The sequence below is a fragment of the Arachis duranensis genome, chromosome 1 (genome assembly GCF_000817695.3).
Source record: "Arachis duranensis cultivar V14167 chromosome 1, aradu.V14167.gnm2.J7QH, whole genome shotgun sequence".
NCBI classification, from domain to species: domain Eukaryota; kingdom Viridiplantae; phylum Streptophyta; class Magnoliopsida; order Fabales; family Fabaceae; genus Arachis; species Arachis duranensis.
Window position 1 is genome coordinate 28,849,589 of NC_029772.3, and position 11,413 is coordinate 28,861,001.

Consider the following 11,413-nt stretch of genomic DNA (forward strand, 5'->3'; position numbering starts at 1 on the left):
CATGAGTTGCAACATTTAATTTGAACTGTAACATGTAATATAGGGAGACAGAACTCTACCACCGTATTTTGAAGTAATTTATGGTCACAAATTAGGGTCCTCATGCTATGCAATTGATGAGTGGAATAATTGTTTAGTGTTGGATATAAAAAGTAAAAATAAATAGAAGGCCATAACTAAGGGTTCATTCGAGTTGATTAGGGATTTTTATTTTGTCGGGAGAAGAAATACTATACAGTTTACCTATGCGAATTTTGGGATATTTTTCATTTCACTTTTCAATGAAATGAACCAACCAATTAAATTTTTTCCTGATAAAAACACTACAAAATTTTTGTTTTTTTTGGAAGTTTTTTAGTGGGAGTTATTAAAACCTCCATAGTATATTTTATTTGTGATAATTTTAAATAATATAACACACTCCCACTATTATAATAGTCTTAACCCAATTAATTATTAAAAGCCCAATCCAAACAAATATTAACTGAGCATACAAAAAAAATCAGCAGAGTTCTGAGAGAGAGAACGAGAAGAGTGTGAACCCTAAAATCTCGATTCCAACCACTGCCATTCATCTCCTCACCGCCGTTGCCGCCATATCTCCTCCATCAAAGCGTCGCCGGTGGAGTTATGAATGGAGGACGAGGTGATCGTGGAGCTCTCGCCTCTCGGGATAGTAATGCTTTAGATCTTCCGCTTTGGCGTCATCTTCCACGGCTGGTGCTGCCGCTGGTTCTACTTTTGCCCCAGCGGCTTAAAGCACTCAGAGCGCACTTTGGACGCGAACTCGGTGGCTCTGGATGAGTATATCTAGAAGGCGAGTGAGCGAAAGATTCTGGAAGCTTCGATTGAAGCTGCGATAGTGCGATCGAAGCTATTAAATCTCGTGAAACTAATTCTCATGTCGTTTCGAGCCATTGAGGTGAGGATTTGTTCCTACTTTGTAAAGGTTTCCATGAACTGAACTAGGATCTTTATTTGTATGAGGTTTTTGACAATTGAGCTTTCACCGATTCTAAATAAGAACAGGGCATTTGTTGTAAGATACCTCCACCGATAACATCCTAAACAATAATAATAATAATCATCCTAAAAAATCTGCCTCTATAGTTCATTATTATTAGTTATCTATCTAGTTGCATTAACGCTAATTACTAATTAGGTATAGGTATATCATAGTTGCAGGTACTTATGGTGGAGGTAATTAAGTTATAGTGTTAGGAGGACCTTGACTAGTGAGTTGTCGATTACTACAACGTAATGCATTACGTGTTGAGTGGAAAATATATTTGTGATTCTATCTGCTGATTTAGTACTTTGTCATTCTAACTGTTGAGTTAGTACTTTGTGATTGTTGTTAGGCATTCTTGGTGATAGTTTGGAATAAAAAACGAGTTGGTTACACATATGAGTTGACTTTAAAGGTCAAAGGTAAGTCACTATCAATCATTTTTGGTTCAGGACTTCAATCTAATTGTTAATTTTTAGTGTGATTTCAACTACTTGCCTTTTTTGAATTGCACACTGATTTGCAAAATTGAAACAGGGGAATTGAATTTGAGAGGAGAGAAGTCGGTTGGAGGCCATATAGATGTCCCAGAATTCTCGTTTGGCGAATTGGATGACTTGCAGGTACTTGTTATGTTAATATTTATTTGAACACTTTTGAAGCCCTGATAAATTGAAAAAGGGCTTACTTCTATATCTAGCTTTTAGATTTGTTTTTTATATCCATCATCCATATTATAGTTTGTCCTTTTGCATTTGGTCAATGATTTGATGGTTTTCCTAGAATTAGTTATTATGACATAGTAAGTTGGACAGCAACACTTTCTCATGAGGTGCATTAGGAATTTCCCAATACACCACATGTCTAATTGTTTTTGCATGCCTTAAAGCTTTGCCAACTAGTTCCGTCTTTCTGAGACTAGATTGATAAATAGAGATCATAATTTAGATCATTAATAAAAGAGATACAAATTATGTCATGTAATATAAGACGTACCATAATATAAGATGCAATATTATGTCATGTAATAATAATTAGTTGGACACACAAATTGATGAGGGTAAGGACTAAAGACATCTATCTGTCATTATAACTTTCATCTCATACCATATTTGGTAAGACTCAAGAGTAACACTTTAATTTCTGAATAAATATATGGCGTGACTTACTCTACTCTTCTACTCGGTAGTGTGTTTCAGTTGGTAAATCTCAATTACAGCTATAGCTTTAATGCTTAGAGGCTTCATCCATGCCCATAATTACGATGACATAGTTAGTTAACCGGTTAACACTAATAATTTGATTATTGATCCACATGATTGTAACAATATATATGCATTTCATCATGTCATCTCTCAGCTATTTACAATTCAAAGTGTTTCTTCTTCTTGATGAAACTACTTAATATACACAAACATATATAAGGAACAATAAAACATGTTTGATTAGATAAATAAACCAGATTATTGATAGTGGCTTTGGATAACTTTCCTGTTCAGTAGTCATTTTTGTTCAATTTGAAGCACTGAAAATTAAATTTACCAGATGGGCCATGCAACAATCAAGAGGTAATAACCTATTAAGAGCTCTAATTTTATCCTTCTTGTTTACATAACTCTGCACTGATTTACAATATCATATATCTTTAGTGCCCTATTTCTTTGATTCACTTTAAAATTAGTAACTTTTATTATATATATAGATTTCTGTAGTTGATCTTATGGGACTTCTATTACCAAAGAAAAATCTCAAATTCAAATATGATTGTATTTTGATCTATATCAGCCTTCCTTAAAAGTCAAGTTAGTTCATATAATTCAATTTCTGATGTTCTTAGCTTTTGCAGCATAAAGTTTGTTCCTCAGATCAACCAAGATGGAAGCCAGCCAAGGTATACATATGCATGCTCTTATAATTCAATTTCACCACTTTTCATTTGGCTTGGATTTCATTTGTTCCAGTTCAATAAAGTTTTTTTTCTTGTCGCACAAACAGAGGCTTGGATTTTGTTTGTTCCAGTTCAATATAACAACAGTTGACTTCTGAATTTCGTAATAAATGTTGAGTTTCTACCTTATTTCCTATCCTCTTATTCCTGTTTTAGTGTCTTCTTCTTTTGTTTAATTTCATTGATCATATTATCCTTTAATTTCTCGACAGATAATAATTATAATTGAAGTGGATACTGATTTTTCTTATCAGTTTCTTGCTATTGCTTTCAGACAAGCGCTTGTTGAGGTAAGATAACAATTATATCCTGTTTTGTTTTAAATATGTTAGAAGTCTATTATAACTTTGTAGTTTATTATGCTAGAAGTCTCATATATTTTTTAGTAGTACACAGGGTCTAGTCTATTATAGCTACCAATTTATTAGATAGTGATGCTATTGAAGATGATGTAGCTACTAACTTGGCAAAGCTAAGTTCTGCCACTAGGTATAAGCATTATTTTTGGAACCTTTGGATGGGCTTAATATCTTATTTTTGCTGTAAATAAGGCAAATAATTTCTGTTTATTTTGTTCTTCATACTTTCAAAAACTAATTGAATGAAGAATTTTCTGCTAGATCTTTATTTCAAGGTGAACTTGAGTTGCCATTTCTAGCACTTCTCTTGGTCATCCTTTCCCATTATGAGGTCATGAGATTTAGGTAAGCAAATCCATCCTTTTGGGTTTTAAGTTTATCAAACCATTGCCTTTTTTCATAAAACGATTCAATGTTATTGTCTTTGTCAGGAACACAAAAGAAGGTGCTATCATTTCATTATTAATTGCAGTGTATTTGACTTACCAGCATTTCTCAAGAACAAGTTTACAGAAATCACTTGATCAAGGTTCAATTGTTGCCACCATAGCTGTTGTTTGTATCACTATTGCATCTTTGTTGTTTCTGATCTGAGTTGCTTTAGAATGATGTAGACTCATAATATATTGTACATAATAATGCTTGACAGTGGCGATCATTGTGTAATATATCATAGCTGGATTCTGTACTTTTTTCATTAATTATTACAGATTCAAATAAAGAGGTTAGCTTTGTTTTGTGATAGAAATTGGCATTCAGAGAATAATTTTATATACAGAGTTATATCTTTTATTTGTGTTATAAAAAATTTAGTTTTTAAATTTTAATATTAAAAAATAAATTTATAATTTGAGAATATGTAAATGAGATAATATTAATGAATGATTTAAAATTAAAAATAAATAAATAATTATAGAGTTTGTGGAGGTTTGAAAATCTCACAAAATAGTTAATTTTTGTTAAATTAAAAAATCAATTTGTGGGGGTTTTAAACTGCCACAAAAGTAATTTAAAATTGCCACAAAAGTTTAATATAAAACCCCCACTAAATACACACAAAACCCCTCACTGAATAAATTGTGGAAGTTTTTAAAAACTTCCACAAATGACCTGGTGGCACCTCAAATTTTGGGAGTTTTACAAACCTCCACAAACTATTTGGTGGGGGTTATAAACCTCCACAAATAAGAAAAAATTACTACAAATAAATAAAAACCTTGTGAAACTTTTATGTGGGGGACCGATTGGACCAAAATACACTGCACAATATAAAAAGAGCATTTCATCTAGATTACAACAGTGACACCTCCTCACCTGATGTTATGATACTATCTGGGTCTAAACCATCAGAGCTTCAAGACTCATCAGATAAGGATGATGATTCAACAATGGAGGGTAATAACCCTAACAATCCAATAATTATGTGTGATGAAAGCAATTCAACCATTAAGTTGAGTGAAGACAGTTCTGAAAGAGAAGAAATACATGACAATAGGTAATGTGACACTTAATTTATGTATTTATCCATAAATTTTATATCTAAATAATATCGAGATAAATTTTAGGATGACGACTAACAATTTAAACTATCCTCAAGCAAGTGCAATCCACATGTTTTCTATAGGAAGACATTGACATGTGCTTACGTGACCGGAAGTAGATTGGTAAGTTGATTCTAAATAATTCATATCAACTTTACGTAAACACATCAAATTCTGATTATCCATTTACGATACATAACTTTAATAATTTCTCCCAAAACACTAACAATGCTTCATTTTTTGCAGTACCTAGGTGCTAGTTTTGCTGCAAATCTCACTCCATTTGGACATGGTTCAATTTGGCAAATCGCTGGTCCATCATCTAGCGGAGGCAACAATGTCTTTTTTTTTCATTTACTTAAAAGTCAAGGAAGAAACACAGAGCGAAATTCGGGATGGATTGGGCCGAATTTTGTCAAACTTATAACTCGAAGGAAAATGACACCATTATTCTGAAGATGGACTCCTTGCAGAACCGCCAGATAGATTTGACAATCGAAAGATTTTAAAGCATGTGGGTGATTGGGATACTAAAATTAACAGTCACCATATTTTGAACTCATGAAGTGTATTGTTAATATTATAGTGTTTTCAATGTTTATGTTATTATGAAGTGACTAATTTTGTATGTATAAGCTTCATAAAAAATTTGCTGGTCTTTCTGAGTATAGAGAACTTCATGGATTGAATGGTCTAGTGCCTGCTGTTGCTGATCTTTTCATTATGACATTATGCAAAATTTTGTTACCTATTTACAGTTTACATATTCAACATATATTGCAAAAATGGATTCAGCAAAAAACTTAGTGTTTCCGTAAACAGTGACAATGAGAATATAGTTATTATTATAAAATATATAGTTAAACTTACTTTACAATAAATAAACTAATCATAAGTAAACTGTTCGAGTTGAGTCACAAGAGCCTGGAAAATATGGTAAGTGAACGAACTTATTAACCCACTCGATGACAACTTATTAACTAATAATTTGGGTATGCGTATAATGTTAATACAACTCCTTGTATTTTAAAATAACAAAATTATATTGTTATGTAGATTCAAGCAAATATCTATAAATTGATGCTATTCTGATATACCTTAATAATATATGATGTCCTAATTTTTTTTGTTAAAAATTGTTATTTATAATTTTGTGCCATCAATGTCAAAATTGTGTATTAAGAGAATTGCGTATTTCACTCTCAAATTGACATGAAAAAGAGTAATAAGATCCAAATGTTTTTGAAATTACTTTATCTAATAAAAAAAATAAACAATCGAATAGAAAATCATGACTGATTTTGTGGTGTACACATAGCCTTGTCATCATTTTAAATATATGCGTTATTAGCAGCACTAACAAAAGAAGATAAACGCATGCACCAAAAAAGGAAATTATTAATGTTATGATACAATTGAGAAGTGTCTTAAAATTATTGCTAACACAAACATATAGAACAGGTAACATTTCAGAAAACTCACAACACATAGAAATGATTGGTTCGGTGTCACAATATCAATGCTAAAATGATCAAAGATTAGTGCACATTTCCATTTAATTCCTAACAACAGTTTTTTATAACATCATGGGTAATACTTATGTTAAACTAAGATAACAATGAGTATTTATAATCCAAAAAGTAAAAAATAATTTAACAAAGGAAGAGCTGCCAGCCGAAACATTTATTACAATGAGTTAATATTTTCAGACCCTTTGAAAATCTCTGAGTGAACTCTATCTCCACCTAAGTCCTCACCAAAGGCTCCTGCTGCTACTTGTATAATATCTTCAATAAGTACAAAGTTTCCCAATATATCAACATGAGCACCACTTTGGTTCCCTTTCCTCCGAGAAGATTAGCCGGAGCAGCGTGTTCATACTCCTTTATGAATGTTCGGATGCCTGAAGGATTAAAGCGGGTTTTTCCCCGCCAACCTTTTGCACACATGAAATCAGCGCTTAAAACAGGAACGGTTTCATCCCTCTTGGCACTATAAACTCCATCTTTTAAAGAAGGGTCCTCATCTCCACCATTTGCTGATGTGTCAATTTGAAACGGAATGTAGTATTCCGATTGAAAAATTGACTTATAAACATAGGCTCTTTATATTGGGATCCTGACCCCATTCATAGAGTAAATCTCCATATCTGGAGTATGTGGTAATCTGCAGTAGCAGGACAAAAATATAACACAAACCACAAAGAGAAGTAGTATGAATAAACAACAGATTTTAAAAGACAGCAGGATACAATATTATAGAAGATAGCAAAAGCAAGAATCTATCAATGCCCCCAACCAAGGTAATAAAATGACTAATTACATAGTAGCTAAGTGTCAACAATAGTCAGATTCAAGAATATCAACACTCAAGAGACAGATACAAAAATATTTTCATCCGTTAATACCATTCATATAGAAGTGAATCACATTAGTTTTGCAAAGAAATAACATAACACTTGATTTAACTTTTTAAGTGAACACAAATTTAAATAAATAACTACTGGTGACAAAAAAGATAAAGAATAACATGAGTATTGAAGACAAATAGTAGATATCCACCCAAATTTTTTTATTATTTAATTGCATAAAATTATATCATTTAAGATTGAGAAAAATAAGTTTCAAGATAAAAAAACATGCCATTCATAATAAAGAGATTAAAAACTGATATAGTATCAACAGTCAAAATAAAATAAATATCTAGAAAAGATAAAAACTTAAAAAAAAATAGGGACCTTTTTAACCAATAGGCATGCAAAAAAATACAGATAAGAAGCAATGGCTGAATTCAGATATAGCACAAGAATAAATTCACAAACTACATACATTTAGATGTCAACACTATTAATATTTCAATAATTCAATATTTATTGGATAGTATAATACCAGAAATTTCAGATTGAAACAACTAAAGTAACATTATAGCCTCTGTTAATTCAGAATTGAAATTCACTGCAAATTTATTTCTAATTTCTTTACACAAAAAAGCTATTATTATAAACAAAGTAGCTGAATTTTCCTTTAAAAAGATATCACCTTCATGGACTAAATTTTAAATTCCAAAATATTCTTCATCTTCTTGTTTAGTGACTAAGGCAAACCAAAGATAAAAAAAGGAGTTTCAGAAGACGTACAAAAGAAAAATTTACACCAGTAGCATCTATCCTAAGATCTTTCCGAAGAACAAAGTAAGGTTTGAACCATCCAAGTGAAATGTTCCTGTCTCTGAATTCTAACCGTATTTCTTAAACAATGGCACACAAAGTATTTATAGCCCAGGTAAATTCCCAATTTCAAAAGCCCCATATCAACGCACCGAAACACATATCAATAAATTAATTCAATGAGATAAGAATTAGAATAAATAAATGAAGGAAATAGGTAAAGAAGGGTTACTTCGCGACTTTTTCAAGGCGGGTGTAGGCTTCGAGCACATTGATAAATCAAGAACTCATGTGCTTATACCGGTAACTTTTAAAAGAAAATAAATAAATAAAAAAAAGTAAAGCAAAGTATGATGTATACATTTTAAAAAATCAATAAAAAAACACTCATAATTGACAATATCAGATTCCTACGAAAAAAGAAATTACACAAAGATAATAAAGAAAAAAACCTTTAACCATATATAAAAGAGACAGTTTTCTAATAATAATGTTTATTTAACTCATTTTGTGCACTGTAATAAACTTCCATATTTCCAAATTGATTCCAGAACTTATAGTTATATACTTTAAATACTAAAACTAATTTTAGACATTATACTTCTATTATTGCTATAGCTTTTTCCAACAACAAATTGAAAAAAATAAAGGAAGACCCAATAGAGCAAGGGTCCCAATGAATGAATATATCATTAGAAAACTTAAATCAATCTAATGCTTACTAACCTGTCGAAGCTATTGGATCACCTCACAATTGCCATCATGAAAGCGAAAAAACAGCTCCATGACCACAAATCCAGCTTTTCAATTTGACCCATATTCCAATCAGCAATCACTCCCACAAATCATCCCTCTCCCTAAACCCTACCCTAAATCAAGTGTGTATGAGTATTAATAGCTCAATAGTTCAGTGTACATTATAGAAAATTGAGTATTAAAATCAACGAAAAATTACAAAACTCATATTTAAAACACGGGAACCCCAGTGAAAAATCAGGAACACAATTGCAAACCCTAATAAAATCACTGCATAATGAAAACGAAAAACCTAACAAAAAATCGAAATAGAATCTCTCTTCATGAAGACAGAGTTCAGGAAAAGAATTAAAATTATTCAAAGCTACTATGAATTACATATTAGAAAACCAAATTCAATCTGATGCCTACAATTTCTAGGATATTCGGAGAGCAATTGATGTGTTTTCATATGGATTGTATATAACTCTTTATTATGTGTCTCACTTTTATTGTGTTTTTTTCCACATGCTTCTGTTTTAGTTGCTGCTAGAACCAAAAAATTAGCCACGTTTTAACTAACAAAGCTAAAAGAAGTATGCATCTATGTACAACAAAGGTATATTTCTTTAATCTCCAAAGAAAAATTAATCAATTAGGAGCAGAATCTATAACACTTATAAGTTAAAAATTTTATTAAAAGCTGTTCTAGAGTTCATGATCATCCAAAGATCTTATTTATAATGGTAAGAGAATATTATTCATCAAATTCTTCTCATCTTCTGAAGATAAATAAACTTTAACTGAATATATTCTCTGAGAAAGAAACACAATGATTCTTACCTTAACACGCTAAACACGTTCCTCCTGTTGTTGCACCCTCTTCAGTTTATTCTCTTGTTTCTCCTTTCCATATAATAGAAAATCGAAAAACAATCTCTCTTCATGCAAATGGAGTTCAAAAAATTAATTAAAATTGTTCAAAACTGCTATGAATTACATATTAAAAATCCAAATTCAATCTAATACTTACAATTTCTAGGATACATGAGAAATCCTAAATTAAGATAAACCCAACTAACCTCCGAGATCTAATCGAAGATCTTCACCGCCTACATCATCAGATCCGAGAATCAGAAATAAGAGAGAAATCGAACTTGTAAAGCTAAATATCTTTTGGTTACTCCTCCAAATTTCTCCCAGAAATCGGTTCTTATCTATCTAAACCCTAACCTAATAGCACGGTAGAGCATTAGCAGAAATAGGTGTCAAATAATAACATTTATTCTCATTTCATATACCAACAGATCAGAGTATACATAATAGTAATTAACATTTATTTGAAATAATATCAACAAATTCCTAAAAAACACGATGGCTAAACATCTGATATCTAACTTGTTCTACTGAGCGAACATTTAGAATTAAAGGACCTCTGCTGTGTTTCGCCCACTTTTTCAGCCCTTCATCCGAGGTTTCCCATTTCAATCGCGAACTGGCCATAATGATTTCCTCCGTGGCCTCCACAATGCCTCCGGAAACTAGTAGAATGCAAAAAACGATCGACAAATAGAGAACTAGGTTTGATAGTGAGAGCGACACCGTGAGAGAGAAATTGAAAAAATGAGAGAGAAAGAGAGTGTCACACAGAGAAGAGAGAAGGATCGAGGTCACAGCATTGAGAGAAATGATCCAGGTCAGAAGAAGAGAATAGCCAATCCAGGAGAGAACGACGGAAATAGGGGATTAGGATTTTCAGGAGAGACAGAGAGGAGAGGGACATCGTCAAACAAAAGATAGAGAATGGAGAAAGAAAATGAAGGCGAGAACGAAACGCTTTTGCCGTTTTCAATTTTTTATTACAAATTAATGTGAGAGTGACACATAGCTTCAGGAGCCATGATCATTATACAAGTAACTAGAGTATGGGCCGCGCTGCGCGCGAGTCATGTAGTTAATTTATTTAAAAAGATTTAAGTGTATTGATACATTAATAAATTAATACTTTTAATTATTAATTTTAATTAAAAAAATTTATAATATATAAATTAAAAATAGCAGTTAAAATTATTAGTATACTAATGATTTAGATATGTTTAAAAACTTTTTAATTTATTTTATTATAGTAATGTATATAAATAGTTAATTTATCAAAAAAATAATATATATATTGATTAAAAAAATTTGTTAAACATATGAGTGATTAAAAAGATAAATATATAAAATGTAAAGTAGTTAATATCTTTTAAGATTTTAAGTAATATTATTAATTTACACTTTTGTTATTTAGTTAGTAATATTTAGAATACATTTTAACTAAATATGTAAAAAAATCTAATAATATGTGTTTTAAGTATCAGTAATTAAAAAATATCAACATTTATTTATATCCGATCCAATCTTTTGTTACATTCAGTCATGTGCTTTAGTTTGGGCCTGACCAATTTAAAATATTAAATGTATCAAAATGTCAGATTAATTCAAGAGTAAAATTTTAAAGAAAGACTAATTGATGTAATAAAAATAATTAAATTTGACTAAAAAAACTCTATTGAAGCCACCTAATATGATACGTGTTGATCACTTAAGAAACTAAAATACACGTGTTTGTATACACACTAAACACAATTCTTTAATTAAAATTTGATGGCACAT

The 11,413-nt window shown here is 31.0% G+C and overlaps 1 protein-coding gene and 1 long non-coding RNA gene across 15 annotated transcripts; one reads left to right on the forward strand and one right to left on the reverse strand.

Annotated features, from left to right (window-relative positions):
• Window positions 1-474: 474 nt before the first annotated feature.
• On the forward strand, window positions 475-4,053 carry LOC110279553 (uncharacterized). Of its 11 annotated transcripts, XM_052254388.1 has the most exons (9): window positions 475-922; window positions 1,362-1,431; window positions 1,547-1,632; window positions 2,555-2,577; window positions 2,847-2,900; window positions 3,005-3,069; window positions 3,170-3,247; window positions 3,578-3,661; window positions 3,748-4,053. In XM_052254388.1, exons 1-6 carry the CDS (start codon window positions 902-904, stop codon window positions 3,036-3,038), a joined length of 288 nt encoding a protein of 95 aa, XP_052110348.1. In that variant the 5' UTR covers window positions 475-901; the 3' UTR covers window positions 3,039-3,069; window positions 3,170-3,247; window positions 3,578-3,661; window positions 3,748-4,053. The 11 variants fall into 11 exon arrangements, 5 of the variants coding, with proteins under 5 accessions (XP_052110348.1, XP_052110346.1, XP_052110353.1 ...); XM_052254386.1 differs by having other exon boundaries at window positions 3,005-3,247; XM_052254393.1 differs by having other exon boundaries at window positions 2,856-2,900; window positions 3,005-3,247.
• Window positions 4,054-6,411: 2,358 nt separating this feature from the next.
• On the reverse strand, window positions 6,412-10,617 carry LOC110279560 (uncharacterized). Of its 4 annotated transcripts, XR_008006637.1 has the most exons (5): window positions 10,192-10,617; window positions 9,841-9,991; window positions 9,602-9,699; window positions 8,750-8,892; window positions 6,412-7,023 (listed from the first exon to the last, which is right to left on the reverse strand). It is a non-coding gene; the product is annotated as an uncharacterized LOC110279560 (long non-coding RNA). The 4 variants fall into 4 exon arrangements; XR_002373159.2 differs by having other exon boundaries at window positions 8,750-8,887; window positions 9,841-10,617; XR_002373158.2 differs by having other exon boundaries at window positions 9,841-10,617.
• Window positions 10,618-11,413: the final 796 nt, after the last annotated feature.